The sequence below is a fragment of the Balaenoptera borealis genome, assembly GCF_965194805.1.
Source record: "Balaenoptera borealis genome assembly, chromosome: 1".
In the NCBI taxonomy this organism is placed as follows: Eukaryota; Metazoa; Chordata; class Mammalia; order Artiodactyla; family Balaenopteridae; genus Balaenoptera; species Balaenoptera borealis.
This window is the reverse complement of record NC_138860.1, coordinates 90,532,982-90,556,191: the sequence shown is the minus strand read 5'-3', so window position 1 is coordinate 90,556,191 and position 23,210 is coordinate 90,532,982. Positions and strand designations below refer to the sequence as shown.

The 23,210-nt window shown below is 37.1% G+C and overlaps 1 protein-coding gene across 1 annotated transcript in view; it reads right to left on the bottom strand.

Annotated features, from left to right (window-relative positions):
* The window catches only part of GDAP2 (ganglioside induced differentiation associated protein 2), a 79,713-nt gene that overhangs the window by 52,755 nt on the left and 3,748 nt on the right, over window positions 1–23,210 (bottom strand). The window contains exons 2-3 of the mRNA XM_082369423.1: window positions 17,582–17,824; window positions 16,014–16,153 (exon numbers count right to left, since the gene is read on the bottom strand). Coding sequence (XP_082225549.1) covers window positions 16,014–16,153; window positions 17,582–17,757 — 316 coding nt within the window. The 5' untranslated portion in view covers window positions 17,758–17,824. The remainder of the gene's footprint in view (window positions 1–16,013; window positions 16,154–17,581; window positions 17,825–23,210) is intronic.

Below are 23,210 nucleotides of genomic sequence, written 5' to 3'. Positions count from 1 at the left end.
GAGGGCCATTATCAAGAAAACAACAGAGCTGAAGGATAAACAGAAGTGTTTGACTTTACTGAGAGGAGGCTTATAGTTATATTTAAAAGACTGACTCAACGATAGGTACATAGAAAATTAATTAATCAAATCAATTAATAATCTAGAGGAAAAATAGCTGTTCAGAAAGAATACTAATCTGTTTTCTAATCAACTGGGAGCAATATTTATATTGTCACAATGTTAATGCTGATTTAATAAAAATCTGACAGACCAGTTTGGGAGGGTGGTGAAGGGGGAACAAAATGTTTGAGTGTTGTATGTATATGTAAAAGAGAGGAGTGGATGAAAGAGAGTTTCATCTTTAATTTCCACAATAAGAAGTCAGCAGATAGTGAAAAAAAAGGAAAAAAAATTATAGTAGTTTTAACATACTATTTATAAACAGAAAGTAAATAAGACAAGGAACTTAAAGGTTTGAGTATCTGCCCCTGGAGAACAGGAATTAAAGCAGGAAGGGAAGGGCAGGGCAGAGGACTGTGGCTTTCCTTCACACGTTTTGACATAAAATTCTTTGACTTTTAAAACTACAGACATTGATCAATGAAAAGTTTTAAGCACAAAATGATACTCAGAAAAGAGAGAGGCAGAAAAAACTCATCTGGCACCATTCAAGACAGCTATTAAACCAATTATTTATTTTGAAAAATGGCAATTAAAAGAATCAAGCATTTATCCTGCCCCTCTAACAGAAACTACAATTCGAACTAACCACATAATGTCAGTTAATGAGGAAAGGTTCTACTTTACAGAAGAATGGCAGCTCGTAAACATGGATGGAATGATAGATTTTAGAAAAACATAACTTCATAATCTTAACGAAATTACTGATTCAGGTTAGGACTATAAATTGTTGCTAAAACCATTATGTGACTGTACAATGAGGAACTAGATACTCATAGAGCCTAAACACCATCTTATTGATCACTTTTCAGCCACAAAGGATAAAATATAACTGTACAAATGGAAGGATCAAACTGTCATCACTCTAATCTGGAGAGCCTCTTAGTAATGGTCCACTAACAGGTCAATAAGATTTCAGGTATCTTCTAATATGAGACAATATTAAGTACACAACACAACATCACCTATGAAATATTTTAGCCAAACTTGATTCCATTAGATATAACTTTCAGTTTAGAGGAAATACAAGGGCTAAAGCAATAAACTACATGGCACCTCAGGTGAATCAGATATATCCAGAAGGTGGGATATCTTGAAAAACATCTTGGCCTAATTCACTCAAACAAGTCATATTTCCCTCAAATCTTCTTTTCTCTATGCTAATCCTAGCTCTTTAAACTATTCCTTAAAATAATATGGTTTCCACAATGTCTACTATGCTAACCATTTTCTTTTAGGTATATCCCAGTTTATCACTCTTAAAAAGTAATAACTTTTAGGGAAAGATGAAACTATAAGATGAAGGGGTCCTAACAGGACAGAATAAATAACAGCCTCTCTTGACTTTGATGCTGTACTTTTCCCCTCAGCTTTACTGAGGCATAATTGACATATAACATTGTATAATTATTTTGGTAACCATTTCACAATATATACATCTATCAAATGACCATGTTTAAGGTGTACAACATGGTCATTTGATATATGTATGTATTGGGAAATGATTACCACAATAAGGTTAGTTAACACATCTATCACCTCAAATAACTACTTTTCTTTATAGAGAGAACACTTCAGATCTACTCTCTTAACAACCTTGATGTAATAGTGTTATTAATTATAATCACCAAGCTGTACAACTTTAGTATTCATATTATAGCCTGAAGTTTGTTCCTTTGACCAACATCTCATTTCCCCCACCCCTGTCAACCACAATTCTATTCTGTTTCTATGACTTCAGCTTTTTTCAGATTCCATATATAAATGAGATCATTCAATATGCCTTTGTCTGACTTTATTTCACTTAGCATAACACCATCAAAGTCCATGCATATTGTTGCAAATGGCAGGATTTCCTTTTTTATGGCTGAATAATATTCCACTGTGTATATTATATATTATATAATATGTACACACACATAGTTTATACATACACACACCACCACTACCACCACCACATTTTCTTTATTTGTTCATCCATCAATGGACACTTAGGTTGTTTCCATGTCTTGGCTATCATAAATAATGCTGCAATGAACATTGGGGTGCAGATACCTCTTTGAGATAATGATTTCATTTCCTTTGGATTTATACCCAGAAGTGGAATTGCTGGACTATACAGTAATTCCATTTAAATTTTTTTGAGGAACCTCCATACCGTTTTCCATAACAGCTAACCCAATTTACATACTTACCATGAGTGCACAAGGGTTCCCTTTTCTCCACATCCTTAACAGCATGTTATCTCATTTTTTAAATAATAGCCATTCTAACAGGTGTGTGGTGATATTTCACTGTGGTTTTTATTGAGCACCTTTGTATGTACCTATTGGCCATCTGTGTCTTATTTGGGAAAATGCCTCTTCTTTTGCTGCACAGAAGCTTTTTAGTTTGATGTAGTCCCATTTGTTACTGTTCTGATTATTATAGCCTTGTAGTATAGTTGGAAATCAGTAAGTGTGTTGCTTCTGGCTTTGCTCCTCTTTCTCAAGATTGCTTTGCCTATTTGGGGTCTTCTGTAGTCCCATACAAATTTTAGGATTCTTTTATCTATTTCTGTGAAAAATACCATTGGAGTTTTGATAGGGATTGCATTGAATCTATAGATGGCTTTGAGTAGTATGGATATTTTAACAATAGTAGTTCTTTCAATCAATGAACACAGGCTATCTTTCCATTTATGTCTTATGTCTTCTTCAATTTCTTTCATCAATGTTTTATACTTCTCAGTGTACCGATCTTTCACCTACTCACTAAATTTATTAAGAATTTTATTCTTTTTGATGCTACTGTAAAATGGGATTGTTTTCAGAATTTCATTTTCAGGTGGTTCATTGTTACTGTATAGAGATGCAACTGATGTTTGCATGTTGATTTTGTATCCTGCAACTTTACTGGATTTACTAGTTCTAAAAGTTTTTTGGTGGAGTCTTTACAATTCTCTCTATATAAGATCAAGATACCTGCAAACAGTAATAATTTTACTTCTTTTCTGATTTGGATGCCTTTTGTTTCATTTTCTTGCCTAACTGCTCTGGCTATGTTGACGTATGTTCCCTCTACATTGAACATGTTTAGAATTTTTATCATGAAAAAGGTGATGAATTTTGTCAAATGTTTTTTCTTCATCAATTGAGAGGATTATGTAATTTTCAATCTTCATTCCATTAATGTGGTGTATCACATTTATTGATTTGTGTACATTGAACCATCCTTTCATCGCAAGGATAAACCCCACTTGATCACAGTGTGTGATTATTTTAAAGTGCTATTGTATTCTGTTTGCTACTATTTTGTTGAGAATTTTTGCATCTATATTCATCAGAGATATAGGCCTGTAGTTTTCTTTTCTTGCAGTGTCTTTTTTTTTCATAGAATTAGAAAAACTTTATTATGCAATCATACATCAATTTTTTCCATATTTAATGAACAAATGAAAATCCCCTGTAAAATTATAACTACTACTGATTCCTTTTATAGGAACGTTATTTTAGAATTAATTATTATTTTATTTAAATATCTTTATTGGAGTATAATTGCTTTACAATGTTGTGTTAGTTTCTGTTGCACAATTAAGTGAATTAGCTATAAGTATACATATATCCCCATATCTCCTCCCTCCTCAGCCTCCCTCCCACCCTCCCTATCCCACCTCTCTAGGTCATCACAAAGCATCGAACTGATCTCCCTTTGCTATGCAGCAGCTTCCCAACAGCCATCCATTTTACATTTGGTAGTGTATATATGTCAATGCAACTCTTTCACTTAATCCCAGTTTCCCCTTCCCCCCCATGTCCTCAAGTCCATTCTCTATGTCTGGTTCTTTATTCCTGTCCTGCCACTAGGTTCATCAGTACCATTTTTTAGATTCCATATATGTGCGTTAGCATACGCTATTTGTTTTTCTCTTTCTGACTTACTTCACTCTGTATGACAGACTCTAGGTCCATCCACCTCACTACAAATAACTCAATTCGTTCCTTTTTATGGCTAATATTCCATTGTATATATGTGACACATCTTCTTTATCCATTCATCTGTCGATGGACACATAGGTTGCTTCAATGTCCTAGCTATTGTAAACAGAGCCACAATGAACATTGGGGAACATGTCTCTTTTTGAATTATGGTTTTCTCAGGGTATATGCTCTGTAGTGGGATTGCTGGGTCATATGGTAGTACTTATTTTAGTTTTTTAAGGAATCTCCATACTGTTCTCCATAGTGGCTGTATCAATTTACATTCCCATCAACAGTGCAAGAGTGTTCCCTTTTCTCCATACCTTCTCCAGCATTTATTGTTTGTAGATTTTTTGATGATGGCCATCCTGACGGGTGTGAGGTGATACCTCATTGTGGTTTTGATTTGCATTTCTCTAATGATTAGTGATGCTGAGCATCTTTTCATGTGTTTGTTGGTAATCTGTATGTCTTCTTTGGAGAAATGTCCATTTAGGTCTTCTGCCCATTTTTGGATTGGGTTGTTTGTTTTTTTGATATTGAGCTGCATGAGCTGCTTGTATATTTTGGAGATTAACCCTTTGTCAGTTGCTTTGTTTGCAAATATTTTCTTCCATTCTGAGGGCTGTCTTTTCGTCTTGTTTATGGTTTCCTTTGCTGTGCAAAAGCTTTTAACTTTCCTTAGGTCCCATTTGTTTATTTTTTATTTTATTTCCATTACGCTGGGGGGGGGGTCAAAAAAAACCTTGCTGTGATTTATGTCAAAGGGTGTTGTGCCTATGTTTTCCTCTAAGAGTTTTATAGTGCCTGGCCTTACATTTAGGTCTTCAATCAATTTTGAGTTTATTTTTGTGTATGGTGTTAGGAATTGTTCTAATTTCATTCTTTTACATGTAGCTGTCCAGTTTCCCAAGCACCACTTATTGAAGAGGCTGTCTTTTCTCCATTGTATATTCTTGCCTCCTTTGTCAACGATAAGGTGGCCAGATGTGCGTGGGTTTCTCTTTGGGCTTTCCATCCTGTTCCATTGATCTATATTTCTGTTTTTGTACCAGTACCATACTGTCTTGATTACAGTAGCTTTGTAGTATAGTCTGAAGACAGGGAGCCTGATTCCTCCAGCTCCATTTTTCTTCCTCAAGATTGCTTTGGCTATTCAGGGTCTTTTGTGTTTCTATGCAAATTGTAAAACTTTTTGTTCTAGTTCTGTGAAAAATGTCATTGGTAATTTGATAGGGATTGCATTGAATCTGTAGATTGCTTTGGGTAGTATAGTCATTTTCACAATGTTGATTCTTCCAGTCCAAGAACGTGGTATACCTTTCCATCTGTTTGTATTGTCTTTGATTTCTTTCATCAGTGTCTTATAGTTTTCTGCATACAGGTCTGTCGCCTTAGGTAGGTTTATTCCTAGGTATTTTATTCTTTTTGTTGCAATAGTAAATGGGAGTGTTTCTTTGATTTCTCTTTCTGATTTTTCATTGTTAGTGTATAGGAATGCAAGAGATTTCTGTGCATTAATTTTGTATCCTGCTACTTTACCAAATTCATTGATTAGCTCTAGTAGTTAACTGGTAGCATCTTTAGGATTTTCTATGTATAGTATCCTGTCAGCTGCAAAGAGTGACAGTTCTACTTCTTCTTTTCCAATTTGTATTCCTTTTATTTCTTTTTCTTCTCTGATTGCTCTGGCTAAAACTTCCAAAACTATGTTGAATAATAGTGGTGAGAGTGGACATCCTTGTCTTGTTCCTGATCTAGAGGAAATGCTTTACGTTTTTCACCACTGAGAATGATGTTGGCTGTGGGTTTGTCACATATGGCCTTTATTATTTTGAGGTAGGTTCCCTCTATGCCTACTTTCTGGAGAGTTTTATCATTAATGGGTGTTGAATTTTGTCGAAAGCTTTTTCTGCATCTACTGAGATTATCCTACGGTTTTTATCCTTCAGTTTGTTAATATAGTGTATCACATTGATTGATTTGTGTATACTGAAGAATCCTTCCATTCATGGGATAAACCCCACTTGATCATGGTGTATGCTCCTTTTAATGTGCTGCTGGATTCTGTTTGCTATTATTTTGTTGAGGATTTTTGCATTTATGTTGATCAGTGATATTGGCCTGTAGTTTTCTTTTTTTGTGACATCTTTGTCTGGTTTTGGTATCAGGGTGATGGTGGCCTCGTAGAATGAGTTTGGGAGTGTTCCTCTCTCTGCTATATTTTGGAAGAGTTTGAGAAGGATAGGTGTTAGCTCTTCTCTACATGTTTGATAGAATTCACCTGTGAAGCCATCTGGGTTTTTGTTTGTTGGAAGATTTTTAATCACAGTTTCAATTTCACTGCTTGTGATTGGTCTGTTCATGTTTTCTATTTCTTCCTGGATTAGTCTTGGAAGGTTGTACTTTTCTAAGAATTTGTCCATTTCTTCCAGGTTGTCCATTTTATTGGCATATAGTTGATTGTAGTAGTCTCTCATGATCCTTTGTATTTCTGCAGTGTCACTATTACTTCTCCTTTTTCATTTCTAATTCTGTTGATTTGAGTCTTCTCCCTTTTTTTCCTGATGAGTCTGGGTAATGGTTTATCAATTTTGTTTATCTTCTCAAAGAACCAGCTTTTAGTTTCATTGATCTTTGCTACTGTTTCCTTCATTTCTTTTTCAGTTATTTCTGATCTGATCTGTATGATTTCTTTCCTTCCGCTAAATTTGGGGGTTTTTTGTTCTTCTTTGTCTAACTGCTTTAGGTGTAAGGTTAAGTTGTTTATTTGAGATTTTTCTTGTTTCTTGAGGTAGGATTGTATTGCTGTAAATTTCCCTCTTAGAACTGCTTTTGCTGCATCCCATAGGTCTTGAGTCGTTGTGTTTTCATTGTCATTTGTTTCTAGGTATTTTTTAATTTCCTCTTTGACTTCTTCAGTGATCTCTTGGTTGTCTAGTAGCATATTGTCTAGCCTCCATGTGTTTGTATTTTTTACAGTTTTTTTCCTGTAGTTGATATCTAGTCTCACAGCATTGTGGTTGGAAAAGATGCTTGATATTTCAATATTCTTAAGTTTACCAAGGCTTGATTTGTGACCCAAGATGTGATCTATCCTGGAGAATGTTCTGTGTCCACTTGAGAAGAAAGCGTATTCTATTGGTTTTGGATGGAATGTCCTATAAATATCAAATTAAGTCCATCTGGTCTAATGTGTCATTTAAAGCTTGCGTTTCCTTATTTATTTTCTGTTTGGATGATGTGTCCATAGGTGTAAGTGGGGTGTTAAAGTCACCTATTACTGTGTTACTGTTGATTTCCCCTTTTATGGCTGTTATCATTTGCCTTATGGATTCAGGTGCTCCTATGCTGGGTGCATAGATATTTACAATTGTTATATCTTCTTCTTGGATTGATCCCTTGATCTTTGTCCTTCCTGGTCTCTTGTAGTAGTCTTTATTTTAAAGTCTATTTTGTCTGGTATGAGTATTATTACTCCAGCTCTCTTTTGATTTCCATTTGCATGGAGTATCTTTTTCCATCCCCTCACTTTATGTGTCCCTAGGTTTGAAGTATGTCTCTTGTAGATAGCATATATATGGATCTTGTTTTTGTATCCATTCAGCCAGTCTGTGTCTTTTGGTTAGGGCATTTAATCCATTTACATTTAAGGTAATTATCAATATGTATGTTCCTATTTCCATTTTTTAAATTGTTTTGGGTTTGTTTTTGTAAGTCTTTTCCTTCTCTTGTATTTCCTGCCTAGAGAAGTTCCTTTAGAATTTGTTGTAAAGTTGGTTTGGTGGTGCTGAATTCTCTTTACTTTTGCTTGTCTGTAAAGGTTTTAATTTATCCATTCAATCTGAATGAGATCCTTGCTGGGTAATCTTGGTTGTAGGTTTTTCCCTTTCATTACTATAAATATATCTTGCCACTCCCTTCTGGTCTGTAGAGTTTCTGCTGAAAGATCAGCTGTTAACATTATGGGGATTCCCTTGTATGTTATTTGTTGCTTTTCCCTTGATGCTTTTAATATTTTTTTGTGTGTTTAATCTTTGTTAGTTTGATTAATATGTGTCTTGACATGTTTCTCCTTGGGTTTATCCTGTATGGGACTCTCTGCTTCCTGGACTTGATTGACTACTTCCTTTCCTGTGCTGGGGAAGTTTTCAACTCTAATCTCTTCAAATATTTTCTCAGACCCTTTCTTTTTTTTTCTTCTGGGACACCTATAATTCGAATGTTGGTGTGCTTAATGTTGTCCCAGATGTCTCTGAGACTGTCCTCCATTTTCATTCTTTTTTCTTTATTCTGCTCTGTGGCAGTTATCTCCACCATTCTATCTTCCAGCTCACTTTTCCGTTTTTCTGCCTCAGTTATTCTGCTATTGATTCCTTCTAGAGTATTTTTGATTTCAGTTTTTGTGTTGTTCGTTACTGTTTGTTTGCTCTTTAGTTCTTCTAGGTTCTAGTTAAACGTTTCTTGTATTTTCTCTATTCTATTTTCTAGATTGTGGATCATCTTTACTATGATTACTCTCAATTCTTTTTCAGGTAGTTTGCCTATTTCCTCTTTATTTATTTGGTCTTGTGGGTTTTTACCTTGCTTCTTTACCTGTAAGATATTTCTCTGTCTTCTCATTTTACCTAATTTACAGTGTTTGAGGTCTCCTTTCCCTAGGCTGCAGGGTCATAGTTCCTCTTGCTTCTGTTCTCTGCCCCCAGTGGCTAAGGTTGGTCCAGTGTCTTGTGTAGGTTTCCTAATAGGAGGGACTGGTGCCTGCGCTCTGGTGGGTGGAGCTGAGTCTTTTTTCCTTTGATGAGCAGGGCTGGGTCAGGCGGTGTGTTTTGGGGTGTCTGTGAGCTTAGTATGACTTTAGGTAGTCTGTGTGCTGATGGGTGGGTTTGTGTTTCTGTCTTGCTTGTTGTTTGTTGTGAGCTGCTGGCAGTTGGGTGGAGATGGGTCTTGGATTCAGATGGAGGCTACCGTGAGATCTCTCAGTGATTAATTTTCCTTGGGGCCGGGAATTCTGTAGTGTTCCAGCATCCTGGACTCAGTGCTCCCACTCCAGAGCCTCTGGCCCGACTTCTGGTCGAGGGACCAAGACCCCACAAGTCACTCATCCTGGCAATAAAGGGGATTAAAAAAAAATACTAACAAAGCCCCAGACAAATGCTATAAAGTAAAATCAAACAATCAGAAACAGAAACAAGGTAACACACACACAAAAGAAAGAAAAATAGAACCAAATAAATCAAATAGCAAGAGAACCACCAGACAAACAAAAGAACCCAAGAATGAATGAAATCAAACAATTAAGAAGAAAGCTGACAAAAACCAAGAAAGAAAACCAAAGCAGAGTGCCAACTGAAGAATGAAGCAAAGAAACAGAACTGACAAAAATGATATAAAAAAAGAAAAAGAGAAAGGGGAAAGAAGACAGAACAACAGAAAAGCAATGTAGAAACAAATATTAAAAAAAAAAAGTAGAAAGTATATTTAAGGAAAAAAAGACAAACAAAACCCTGGAGAAATGGTAAAAACAAAATCAAACAAAAAGAGAAACAAGGAACACACACACACATAAAAGAAACAAAAACAGAGCCAAATAAAACAAAAAGCAAGAGAACAACCAGACAAACAGAACTCAAAAATGAAATCAAACAATTAGGATTAAAACTAACAAAAACACATAAGCTAAAGACAAAACCAAAGCAGTGTGACCACTGAAGAATAAAGCAAGGAAACAGAACTTACAAAAATGATTAAAAAATAATAATAAAATAAAATAAAAAGGGAAAAAACACAGACAACAGAAAAGCAAAGTAGAAACAAATATATATATTAAAAAAAAGGAAAATAATATTAAAGAAAAAGAAAAAGGAAAAAAATTAGGGAAAAGAACACAGAAAAGAAAAACAAAGTAAAAATAGAAATGTATAAAAAAAATAGAAAGTAAAAATATGTTATAAAACATGGAGATCCCAAAAGAGTGAAAAACAACCTAAAACCAAAAAACCAAAACCAAAAAAAAGCTAGAACCAAGAACAGAATGAATCAAAACATAATAAAATTAATAGCAATAATTATGTGTCCCTGGCATCTCTGCTGTAAGTGTCCTTGCACACGCCGTGAGCCACAGCCCACCTCCGCCTCCCCAAGAGGCTCTCCTCTGCCTCTGGGCTGGTCTCTAGACCTTCTGTGGGCCCTGTGGGCACCACTCAGACTCTGATCTGGCCCAATTCCTGCATGTGCTGCCCTCAATGTCCACAGCTGCCAGAGCTAGACCATTTTCATTTGTGGGAACACTCATTGTCTACTCAGATATTCCTTAGACGCAGGATCTACCTAGCTGATCGGAGGGATTTAGTCTGCAGCTTGTACAGCTGATGGAAGGATTTTTGATCTTCCTTAGTCACCCCGTCCCTGGGGTTCAGCTCTGGTTTTATCCCCACCTCTGCGTGTGGTCCACCCACAGGAGTCTGGTCCTGAGGTTGCCTTGGAGCTCTAGGGTCTGCCCCCATGAGGACCGGGTGCAGAGGTGGTATGACTGCTTGGATCGTGGGAGCCCCGACAGCCCCAAATGCACAGGGAAGCTGGCAGCCACAGGCACAAGAGATATGGCCCTAGTGAGGGCCTTTTCTGGTGCCCGGCATAAGGCACATGAGGGCCAGCCTTAGCCAGGGTTTTTCTGGCACCCGGCAGCAGGCGTGCAAGGGCCAGCCCTGAGAGGGCTTTTTTTCCCCCTTATTTTTTGCCCTGCAGCCAGCATGTGAGGGCCAGCTCTGATGGGGCTTTTTTTATTGCTCAGCAGCCAGCGCACAGAGCCAGCCTTGAGTGGGCTTCTTTTATTGTCGTCAGCAGGCACTGGCATGTGGGGAGAGAGAGGTTACAATGGTGGCTCCTCTCCCCTCTTGTGACTCAGCAATAGCGCCCTGCTTCCATGGCAGTCCAGTCTTCCTCCACAGGCATTCCCTGCTGCACATTTCCTCCCTCCCGTCCCTTCAGTCTGTCTCCCCACAACCAACAGCAGTTCTCTCTGGGCCTGTTCTCCAATCCCCATGCGCCAGCTCCCAGCCCCCTTGCACACCTGTGAATACACATCCCAGTCCGGGGCACATAGGGCTGAGGTACGGACCATCTGTGTATTTCTCACTCTGCCCCGTCTGCCAGAGACTGGCCACTTCACCTTCTTCTGACAGCCTCAAATGCTGCCCTTCTGTCCCAATCGATTTCCCCGTCGGAGAGGGGGTTTCCCCAAATTCGGGCATCTCTCCTCTGCTTCAGCTCCCCCGACCCAGAGTGCAGGTCCTGTCCTAATTCCTCTCCTTCTCCTTCTCTCTTTTTTTTTCCGTCCTACCAGTTATGCAGGGATCTTTATAGTCCGTTCCGGTGTCCAAGGTCTTCTGCTAGTTTTCAGCCAGTGTTCTGTGAGAATTGTTGCATCTACAGATGTATTCCTGATGCATCCATAGAGAGAGATGAACTCCACGCCCACTTACTCCTCCGCCATCTTGAATCTCTCTTCTTGTAGCGTCCTTATCTGGCTTTGGTATCGGGGTAGTGCTGTCCCTGTAAAATGAATTTGGAAGTGTTCACTCCTCTTCAACTTTTTCACAGAAGAAACTGAGAAGAATTGGTATTAATTCTTCTCTATATGTATATGTATGGTAGAATTCACCGGGGAAGCCATCAGGTTGTGGGCTTATTTTTGTTGGGAAGTCTTTGATTGTTGATTCAGTCTCCTTACTCCTTCCGTCTGTTCAGATTTTCTGTTCCATCATGGTTCAGTCTTGTTAGGTTGCATGTTTGCTAGGAAGTTATCTGTTTCTTCTAGGTTATCCAATATGTTGGCAAATAATTGTTCATAGTAGTCTCTTATAATCTTTTGTCTTTCTATGGTGTTAGCTGTAATATCTCCACTTTCATTTAGAATTTTGAGTCCTTTTTTCCCCCTTGGTTAGTCTAGCTAAACATTTGTCTCTCTTTTTTAAAAGCCAACTTTTTTTGTTGCTTTTTTCCTATTGTCTTTCTAGTTTCTATTTCTTTAATTTCTGCTCTAATATTTACTATTTCCTTCCCTCTGCTAACTATAGGCTTAGATTGATCTTTATTTTCTAACTCCTTGAGGTTTAAAATTAGGTTGTTTGAGCTGTTCTTTTCTCTTAATGTAGTCATTTAGTGATATAAATTTCTCTTAGAACTGGTTTAAAAAAATTTTTTTTTACATCCCATAAGTTTGGCATGTTGTATTTTCCTTTTCATTGTCTCAAGATAATTTCTGATTTCCCTTTTGATTTCTTCTTTGATCCAATGGTTTTTCAGGAGCATATTGTTAAATTTCCACATATTTGTGATTTTTTTCATTTTCTCTTTGTTATTGATTTCTAGTTTCACACGATTGTGGTTAGAAAAGATTCCTGACATGATCTCAGTCTTCTTAAATTTGATAAGATTTGCTTTCTGGCCCAATATGATTTATCCTGGAGAATGTCCCATGTATGCTTGAGAAGAATGTATATTCTGGCGCTGTTGGATGGAATATTCTGTATATGTCTTAGGTTCATTTGGACCATAGTGGTATTCAGGCCTTCTGTTTCCTTATTAATTTTCTGTCTGGATGATCTATCCAATATTTAAAGTGGGGTACTGAGGTCCCTAATTATTACTGTATTGCCATCTATTTCTCCATTCAGTTCTATTAATATTGGCCTTAAATACTTAGGTGCTCCAATGTTGGGTGCACACATATTTACAATTGTTATATTCCCTTGATGAATTGACCCCTGGACCATATAGTGACCTCTGTCTCTTGTGACCAATTCTGACTGAAAGTCTATTTTATCTGATGTAAGTATAGCCATTCCTACTCTCTTTTGGTTTCCATTTGCATGAAATATCTTTTATAATCCCTTCACTTTCAGCCTGTATGTGTCATTAAAGCTAAAGTGAGTCTCTTGTAGGCAGCATATTGTTGGATTTGTTTTTCTTTTCTTTTTTTTATCCTTCATCCGCTCTGTGTCTTTTCGTTGGAGAATTTAGTCCTTTTGCATTTAAAATAATTATTAATAGGTAATTACTGTCATTTTGTTAATTGTTTTCTGAGTTTTTTTTTAAGTCTTTTATCCTTTATTCCTCTCTTGCTGTCTTACTTTAATTTTTTTTTTAAAACTGGTATGCTTTAACTCCTTTCTCTTTATCTTTTTTGTATCTATGATAGGTTTTATTCTTTGTGGTTACCATGAGGTTTACATTAAACATCTTATAAATATAACAGTTTATTTTAAGCTGATTACAAACCTTCACTTGTGATGTTGTGTAATGATGCATCTGATACTGTTAGTGTTTTCAGTAGAAATGATGCATTATCACCTCAGAGTCTAGTCAGTTAAAATCCCAGGGAACTTCTATTTATTCATTTCTCAGCTACTGAAAGGATGCCTTTACTATACTTGGTACTGGGAATATGGAGGCCAATAAGACATACGGTTCCTGTCCTCAAGGAGTTTAAAGTTTAATGGGGACATAATAATTATATAAACAATTTACAAAATTACAATTGTGTTAAGAGCACCAAAGAGAAGTACCACAGGTTGGGAGCATATACCATGAGCGATTCTGAAGCAAAAGGAAATAGCGCTTTGAGGAAGAGATATAAGCAAAGACTTAAGATTAAGAGTTAAGAATTGAGAGAAAGAACAACAGCACATGCAAAATTGAAAAGGAGCTGGATGACATGGCAATGAGAGATCAGTCTGGTTCAAGTACATTGAGGAAGGTAAAAGGGAACCTGGAAGTAAGTGAGTGAGACCTTGCAAGAACTTGGAGACCAGTTTAAGGAGTTAGGACTTAAAGTGTAATGAGAGGCCACTAAATGGTTTGAAGCAGGGGAGTAATAAGAAGAGATTTACAGTTTAAAAAGCAAATACTTACTACGTGTGGAAAACAGATTCAAGTAAAGAATGGTTGTAGGAGACCAACTGGGAGGGAGGCAATGGCTGTAGTCCAGGCAGGGGATGATGCAGCACAGCCTAGGCTGGAGGTGGTGGTAATACAGAGAGATTCAAGATCTATTTAGGGCTTGATGACAGACTTTATGTGGGGAATAAGGAAGAGGAAAGTGTTAACCCTAAAGTTTTTTGCATGAAAAATGGAGGAGATGATAATGCCATTTTACTGAGACAGCAAATTCTTATATAAAAAGTGTTGTCAGACTGGGCTTCCCCATCCTGAACTTGGGTAATTAATGTTTTCAACTTACTGCAAGACTTTTATATTCACCCCTGTTGATTTTTTCATTTCTTTGGCTCATACTTCCAGTCGGTTCGGATGTTTAAAAATCTTTAGTCTATCATCCAACGTCTTCTGTAAATCCTCCCAGCTTTTTATCATCTACAAATTTGGTAAGTCATACTTTGTAATCATTTACTAAGTTGTTATTAAGCATGTAAAAAGAGAACAGAATTAAGTACAGTGCATCCTTAATAATCTCTCTTCAGGTTGGCACTGGTTCATTAAGCAATACAACTGAGGTGTGTAACTAGCACCAGCAATAACACTGAACACTGAGGATGTGCCTAGCACTTAATGTCCATTATTTAATTTATTCTTCATGAAATTAATTTTTTCCATCCTCAAATACTCATTGAGCTCTTGTTATATGTCAGGAACTGAGGTAGGCACTATAATCATCCCCATTTTAGAGATAAGGAAACTCAGGCTCAGAGGTGAAGTAACTGGTTCTAAGTAACACAGTTAGTAAAGGACAGAGTTATAATATGAACCCCAGCTTGGAGACCCTCCAAACATATGCTGCTAAAAATTGAGTTTTTATTTTGTATACTTAAATTTTATATTTTTTTAATTCATAAGTCCAGATCTAAGGTGTAAGTGAGCGCGCGCTCATTAGGAATTTTTCCAGACCAGTTTCTCTGTTACTTACATCAAAGAACTTCTCAGTATTATCTCTAATACATATTATAATTTCTACATATTTTTCATGGCATCACGTTTTTAGTTAAACTGAGGGCTTTTTCCCACACCTACCCTCACAAAGTTCAGTTTGTTGATCAGATAATACAATTCTTCTCTCTTCATCTCTTCTTTCATGGTCAACATTATAAATGATCCTGTTCAAATTCTAATATCTTTATTAGGTTAGAAACCAATTGTAGAAGTCTAAGAAATGAAGATTTTTTTTATATAGGTGGGATTTGCTATTTACATTTTAAGAAAAATTGCTGTATTTCAAAAATATTTTTTATAAAATGGGATAATTGAATTTCACAATATTCCCTTTGCACACAAATAATTATAACAAAAAGTTGCGAAGTTGGTAATTTAAGAAAATAAATGCAAATAAGGTAAACAAGATTCTGAACAAACAGGACTCCTCCTGTCTCCAATTCCAAAGAAATATTCCCAGAAGAAGAATGTTCTGGTTTAAAAAAAGAAAGCAAGTAAGAATTAACCCAGAATGCACTTGGTTTTTACCAGTAAGTCAATTTCATTTCAGAAGTGTGACACTCTATGTCCAGGAGGTATATAAAAAAATTCTCTGCCAATATCAAAACTCAATAAAAAATTTTCAGTTTAGACAAAGAATAGTTGTTTTATAAGGCTTATCAGTGCAAGACATTATACAGCCAAGAAAATGTTACCAAAAATCTAACTGGCTAGGATGACTGTCATTTTAAAATTCAGGAACACAACAGAGGGGTTTTACCAAGTAAAGTCTCGGCACTCAGCTTCTAACACATTGTAGGTTTTTCAAAGGCTGCATTTATTTAGTTTTAACAACAACAAAAGAGCTACATCTACTTAGTTTCTCACTTACATGCAAAACATACTTCTTCAAACATCAAAATAAATGTTTCCTAAGCACTAACATACCTAAGAAAATTCACTCACCTCTAAGCTTCTGGAGGTCCTCCTTCAAATCAGGCCCTGCCAGCATGAAGATACTTTCTGACACAGGATTCTTATCAGTAAGGCTTTCATTGCTGGTATTCACAATAGCTGTACAGTTTAGTAATGCCACATCTCCTTTCCTGAGGAAAATAAATAAATAAGGGCAAGTGTGGGGAAGAGGATGCAGATAAGAAAGCTAGTTTCTAATTGTTTCAAAACATTCTATCTTCACTCCCTTCACAACATTGGTTTTACCAGTTCACAAGCTTAAGCAATAGTAAAAAGTTGTTCCTGATTCGGAAAGGCTAATATGGCATCTCAGATAGATCTTGAACGCAACCGCTATAACCCTGAAACCCACAAAACCATCATGTCATTCCTTTGCTTCTTTCATATTCCTCTTACATTGTAACAGAGTCTTACAGAGCTGAAAGTAGGTGGTTTAAAGAGTTTAAACACAGCAACGTTATTCATAATAGCCAAAAAGTGGAAACAACCCAAATATCTATCAACTAATGAACTGATAAACTGAATGTGGTATACCCATGCAGTGGAATATTACTTGGCCATAAAAAGGAATGAAGTACTGATTCATACTACAACACAGATGAATCTTAAGAACATTATGCTAAGTCACAATTGATTCCATTTATACGAAATGTCCAGAATAGGCAAATCTATAGAGATAGAAAGTAGATTAGTGGTTGGCTAGAGCAGAGAGTTGGGGGCGGGGGCATATACTAGCACACAAGCTTAAACAGTAGTAAAAAAAAAGTTGTTCCTGACTCAGAAACGCTAATATAGCATCTCAGATAGATCTTGGATGCAAGTGCTACAACCTTGAAACTCACAAAACCATCATGTCATTCCTTTGCTTCTTACGTAAGAGATGTGTGTGAGATGGGGAGTGACAGCTAATGGGAACAGGACTTTGGGGTGATGAAAATGTTCTAAAATTGACTCTGGTGACGGTTGCACAATTTTGTGAATATACTAAAAACCACTGACTTGTACAATTTAAACTAGTGCATTTGTATGGTATATGAATTACATCTCTAAAGCTTTTTTAAAAACAGAAATGTACTACTACTACTACATGCAACAACATGGACGAACTTTCAAATAATTGTGCTGAATGAAAGAGGTCAGACTAAAAAAAGAGTGCACGATTCCATTTATATAAAGCTCTAGAAAATGCATACTAATCCATAGTGACAGAAAGATGAATGATTGCTTGGGGATGTTGAGGCACGGAGGGGCAGGAGAGAGGGATTACCAAGGGACACAAAAAAACTTCTTGGGTGATAAATATATTCACTATCTTGATTCTGGTGATGGGTTCATGGGTGTATACATGTCAAAATTTACCAAACTGTACACTCTAAATATATGCAGTTTATTGTATGTTAATTATGTGTCAGTAAAGCTGTAAATGTGTATGCAAAGTAATATTTCAATAATGCAAGGGTTCACAAAAAAGAATCTAGAAAAAATTATGAAAAAAAGAATCTAGAAGAAATTATGAGAAAGTATTATTATATCATGATATGATTTAAACAAGGAATTACCAGAGAACCACTTTTCCATTGATATTCTTATTGTAAAGAAAAGGTGATCTAATAGTCTCTTCCTGATATGTTTCAGCTGCAGTATCAGAAGTAGTTAATTGTTCTTCACAAGAATTGCCCCAGCTTGGTAGTGTATCCACATCCACAAACTGGGAAGGTGCACCCAAGGGATCCATGGAATGGGAACTTCAGCTTGTCTTTTCCCAAATTCCTCAGCAGTTCAATATTCACTGTAGACTTTAGCTTAAGAGAAAAGAAAGAATCATTTTAATAGAGAAGCACAGGTATTACTTTACTTCTATTAGAGTAAAAAACAAAACTCTGCTGTGAAATGCTCCAATAGTACACTGTGTGATTATAGTCACTTAAACAGTCCATTAAAAAATCAAACGTACAACAATGAATTACTACAGCTTTTTTAAAACAGGAAGAAAGAGGGATTATTTAAACACAAATTATTTTCAAAGAATTACAGTCATTTAAATAATCACATGGCCCATCAATTCTACTTTCCAGAAACACAGGACTATTCATTCAACATTCATTGAGTGTCTGCTATTGGCGGGGTAGGGGGAGTGTCAGGTGCTGCAAGAGATACAAAGATAAATACTATGTACAACTTACAAAGTTCAGTCTAATACGGAGGATGAGAAGCAGGGAGGTTACTGCAATCAGGTAGTAAGAGATAAAGGTCTGAACTATGTAGAGAAACAGATGGAGAGGAAGGCATAGATTTGTGAGGCAATATACAAAGGAAAAATTAACAGGATTTGACAATTTACAGACTATAGTATATGAGACACCGATGTGGTATAAGGTTGGTTGTCCAGAAATGTAGAATTAGAAGAGAAGGGTGCTAGGAAGACACTTGGTGTCAAGTACCACAGAAACTCATGGGAAATTTAACATGATACTTCATTTGGCAATAAGTCAGATAGCTATTTCAGTAAATAGCTAGATTTGTTCATTCAGTAAACGAATGGTAGGTTCGTTCATTCAGTAAATCTTCATAAGCACCTATATGTGTCAGGTATTGTTCTAGTCACTGGGGATATGGTGAATAAGACAGAGCAAGTCCCTACCCTTAGAGAGCTGATGCTTCCTTGAAAGCAGATGAAAAACGATAAACAAACAAGCAAGCAGGTATCTAATAGAACGACTGGAGGCAGTGAGTATTATAAGAAAAAGGTTATATCTGAGTAGAGAGCTAAATAAAGTGAGAGAGCAAGCCATGTGAAGCTCTGGAGGGTGCGTCAGGCAGAGGGAATGGCAAGTACAAAGGCCAAAAGGGCAGGGAAGAGCTTGGTCTATTCCAGAAGAGCGCAGAGGCTGGTTTGGCTAGAGTACAGCGAGCTAGGTAATGAGTAGCAGGTGATGAGGCTGGTGAGCCAAGGAAAGGCCAGATGATCTAGTTTGTAAGCCATGGTGAGAAGTTTAGATCTTAATGTAAATGAGGGCAAGCTATTAGAGGGTCCCTATAAGGATAATGACTTAATATAAATATTTGAAAAGATTACTCTAGCTACAGTGAAACTGAGTGGGGGCGAGAGTAAACGCAGAGACCAGTAGAAAACGACTGGAGCAATCTAGGTGATGGTGATGAAGGTGGTGAGGAATGATTAGAATTGGAATGAATTTTGAAGGTAGGGTCAACAAGACTTTCTAAATGCACCTGAGGGGGTGAGGGAAAAGAACAGAATCAAAGGTTACTCCTAGATTTCCTGCTTGAGCAATTAAATAGATGGTAATGCTACTTATAGAGAAGGAAAAGACTTGAGTAGGTTGCAGGTGGAGTAATAATCAAGGTACTTTTTTCCTTATGTTTTTGCATGTGTTAGTTTGAGATGCCCATTATATGCCCAAGTATGTATATCAAACATGCAGTTGGCTGGCTACATGAGGCTAGAGCCCAGAGGAGAGGTCAGGCTAAAGATATAAATTTGGAAGTCTCAGCATATGGATGGTATTTAAGACCACCAAGAGAGAAAATGCAAATAGAGAATAGATCCAAGGACTCAGTCCTAAGGCCAAATTTAGAGGCTGGAAAGAGGAAAAGTTAAAAAAATAAAACGAGAGAGAGAAAAGCATTGATAAGAATGGAAGGAAGATCTGGAAAGTGTGGTACCCTAAAAGCCAAGTGAAGAAAGTAATTTTAGACAGAATGCTCAAGAGGGATCATCTAGGGTTAAATGCTACTGAAAGGTTGAGTAAGGACTAAGAACTAATTAGTCGGTTTGTTAAATTGGAGATCGCTGGTAACACTGAACATACATGAGAGCAGAGAGATGATTAGGGAATGACAGCTGGTATGTGAACTTCCTGAGACGCTTTTCTGTACGATCCTAATGTTTGTTAAGAGTCAAGGAGAAAAAGCATGCCTTTCTATACCTAATTTCTTGCTGTTTCTTGCTGAGAGACATGGGATACTAATTGGAATGAACCATGGATTTGACACAATATTCTAATTCCTGCACCAACACTGTGTGGTAGGAAATGTGCTCATTTATATAACAATTTCAGAAAGGCCTTGTAGATGATACCAGGATAAAATTGTATCCGAGGATTATTCTTATTTGTTACTAAGTACTCCTTTGATATTATTTTGAAATAAAGAAACTAATTTAATCTAGAAGTTGGTGTTTAGTCCCTCCAATTGGCCTTTGAAACTAGAGGCAACCACAAGTCCTGTTGATCTGTTCACAAGTATTCAGCCTGGAACTGGACAAGCTGAACAGAGTACAAGTGAAGGCTACAGTCACTGTCTATGGCTGAACTGCCTTGAGCTCAATGGAATGACACCCTGCAGAAATTCATAATTTCAAAAAATTATCCACAGGTTTTTGGTGACGACTCATGCTGAAATTTCTTAACCATAATATTAAAAATTCCATTAAAAACAAACTTAGTTTTCATTTTGCAAACTTGAATGTCAAATTACAGGACAAAACTACTTCTTTAAAATAACTTTTCTTTCCAATTCTAAGTAATACTCACTTACAGAACATTTGAAAGATACCAAAAAGTAGTTCCTACCTTTTTCTGTGATAGGTAAAATCATAAGGTACGTACAATTTTGAATCCAGTTTCTTTAGTATTTTAAGGTAAATATTTCCATATGCAATTACACTTTGAGGCAGAAGCAGAATGGTAAAAGCTTGGGCTCTGTTATCGGAAGGCCTGAGTTTGGGTTGAGGACCTACCACCTAATAGTCATATTATCCTTGACTCTAAACCAGAGTTTTCTTATTTCTAAAATAGGAGTAATGTACTACTATGGTTATTGTGAGAATTAAATGATATAATCTGTATTAAAATTGCACAGCAGGGACTTCCCTGGCGGTCCAGTGGTTAAGACTCTGCCTTCCAATGCAGGGGGTGCAGGTTTGATCCCTGGTTGGGGAGTTAAGATCCCACATGCCTCTTCGCCAAAAATCCAAAAATACATAAAACAGAGGCAATATTGTAACAAATTCAATAAAGACTTTAAAAAAATGGTCCACATCAAAAGAATCTTTAAAAAAAACTGCATAGCAGAGCACCTGGCACCAAGCAAGGCACAATGAATGTTATGTTAGAACTTTCTCAGAGCCAATGTGAAAGTCACCTGCACCACTGTTGAGATAAAGAGATGTTTTCATGTGTGGCAAAGACCAAGACACTCACTGTCAAAGACTCTCTAACGAGCATCAGATAAACCAAAAACAAATTGGTGAATTAAGATACACTCTTATTTATCTCAGTGTCTGCCCTTGTAATGACTTGTTAATCCCTAACACCTAGATCAACCCTACATCTGTTTTCTCTGATCTGCTCCTGTGCCAGTAGGGGGAAAAAAAAAAAAAATCAGAAGTTATCCTCTCTGCTGTCAAAACAAATACCTGGTTTCCTATGTTAGCTTGGCCCTCCATCAACACTAACAGAAAATTGTTTTGAGTCATTCTTGGATGACTCTATGCTATTCCACACAGCATCTGTGATAGACAGCCTCCAAGATGTCCTTCAATGATACCTGCCTCCTGATATTAATGCCCTTGTGTAGATGCCTCCCATACTGAATAAGGCGGGCCAGTGTACCCAACTGGATATTGCAGAAATGACAGTGTGTGACTTCCAAGGATGGATCATAAAAGATATTGTGGCTTCTGCCATGCTCTCTTGGACTGCTTGCTCTGGGGAAGTGAGCTCTCGTGACATGGGGACACTCATGCAGCTCATGGAAAGGCCCCTGTGGGGAGAAACTGAGAGTTCCTGCCAACAACCAGCATGAACTTCCAGACATAGGAATGAATCACCTTGGATCCTCCAGCGCCAGCTGACATCTTGACCACAACCTCATGAGAAACCCTGAGCCAGAACCACACAACTAAGCAACTTTTGAATTCCTGACCCATAAAAACTGTGAGGTAATAAATGCTTATTTGCCTATTATGTCCCAGGCATTCATTCATTCAAGCACTGTTAAGTGCTGAGTCTCTAATGGAAGAGATAGCCCCACAAAAATCACACAAAGATATAATCGTAGAAATACATACACAGTTAAAATCTGTGATAAGTGTCCTACAACAAAGAAGGGGCTACTTAAATTGAAGAGGCAGAGAATGTCTCTTGCAGACAGTGAGAGTTGAGACCAAAAGTAGAAGAGTTTTACAGGCTGCGGAAAGGGTACATCTGAGCGCCTTAAGGCAGGAAAGAACCTAAGACACTAAAGGAACAAAAGAAGGCCAACTGTGGAAGTTACAGTGAACCACAGGGTATTAGATATGTTACAAATATGCTTTCTAATCCTTACAATAATCCTACAAAGTAGGTATTAGAACACTTATTTTACAGTGAGGGCACCAAGACCCAGAGGTTCAATTACCAGCTCAAGGTAACAGAACTAGTAAGTGGTACCTTGAGATCCAAATCAAAGACCAGCTGGCACTAAAACCCGTGCCATTTCCATTACATCATATCACATTGCCTTCCGTCTTTTCCTGATGCTCTGAGAAAAGAGAAGTCATTGTTCAAATTATCTTAATTTCTCTCCAACTCAAAATGTCTCTATCTTCATTCACTCTTTCCAACTTCCAAGTGATTTTCGGGTATATTCCACACTTTTAAGCCTGCCAAATCACCTTCATTTAAGCATTTTACTGCACTTGACTAGCTTTCCTCTAAGAGAATGTAATAACATCAAGTATCCCTTCACTACATCTGATCTCTCCTTCCCCTGAGTCTCCTACTCTCAAATTTTTTCCCTACCCCATTTCTTCAGAATACCAACAAACTCCTCTTTTCACCATTTAACTTTAAGAGTAATCTGTTTCACAGCTCTACTTCCTTTCCCTCCATTTATTCAACCCACTGCAGTTCTGCTTCCATCTCTATAACAATACTAAAGCTGCTTTTTCAAGGTCAACAATAATTCTCCAAATGTCAAGTCCAAGAGCTAATCAAATTTTAGCTGCAACCACTATTGATTATTCCCTCCCTGAAACTCTATTATCTTCTTTGACAGTACACTCTGGTGGTTTTCCTATATGTCCAACCAGGTCTTGTCAGTATACTTTGTTGGATCTTCTTCCAAGATTTTAAGTCATTGTGACACACAAGATACTGAGTGTTGAATGAGTAATAGGTAATGTTC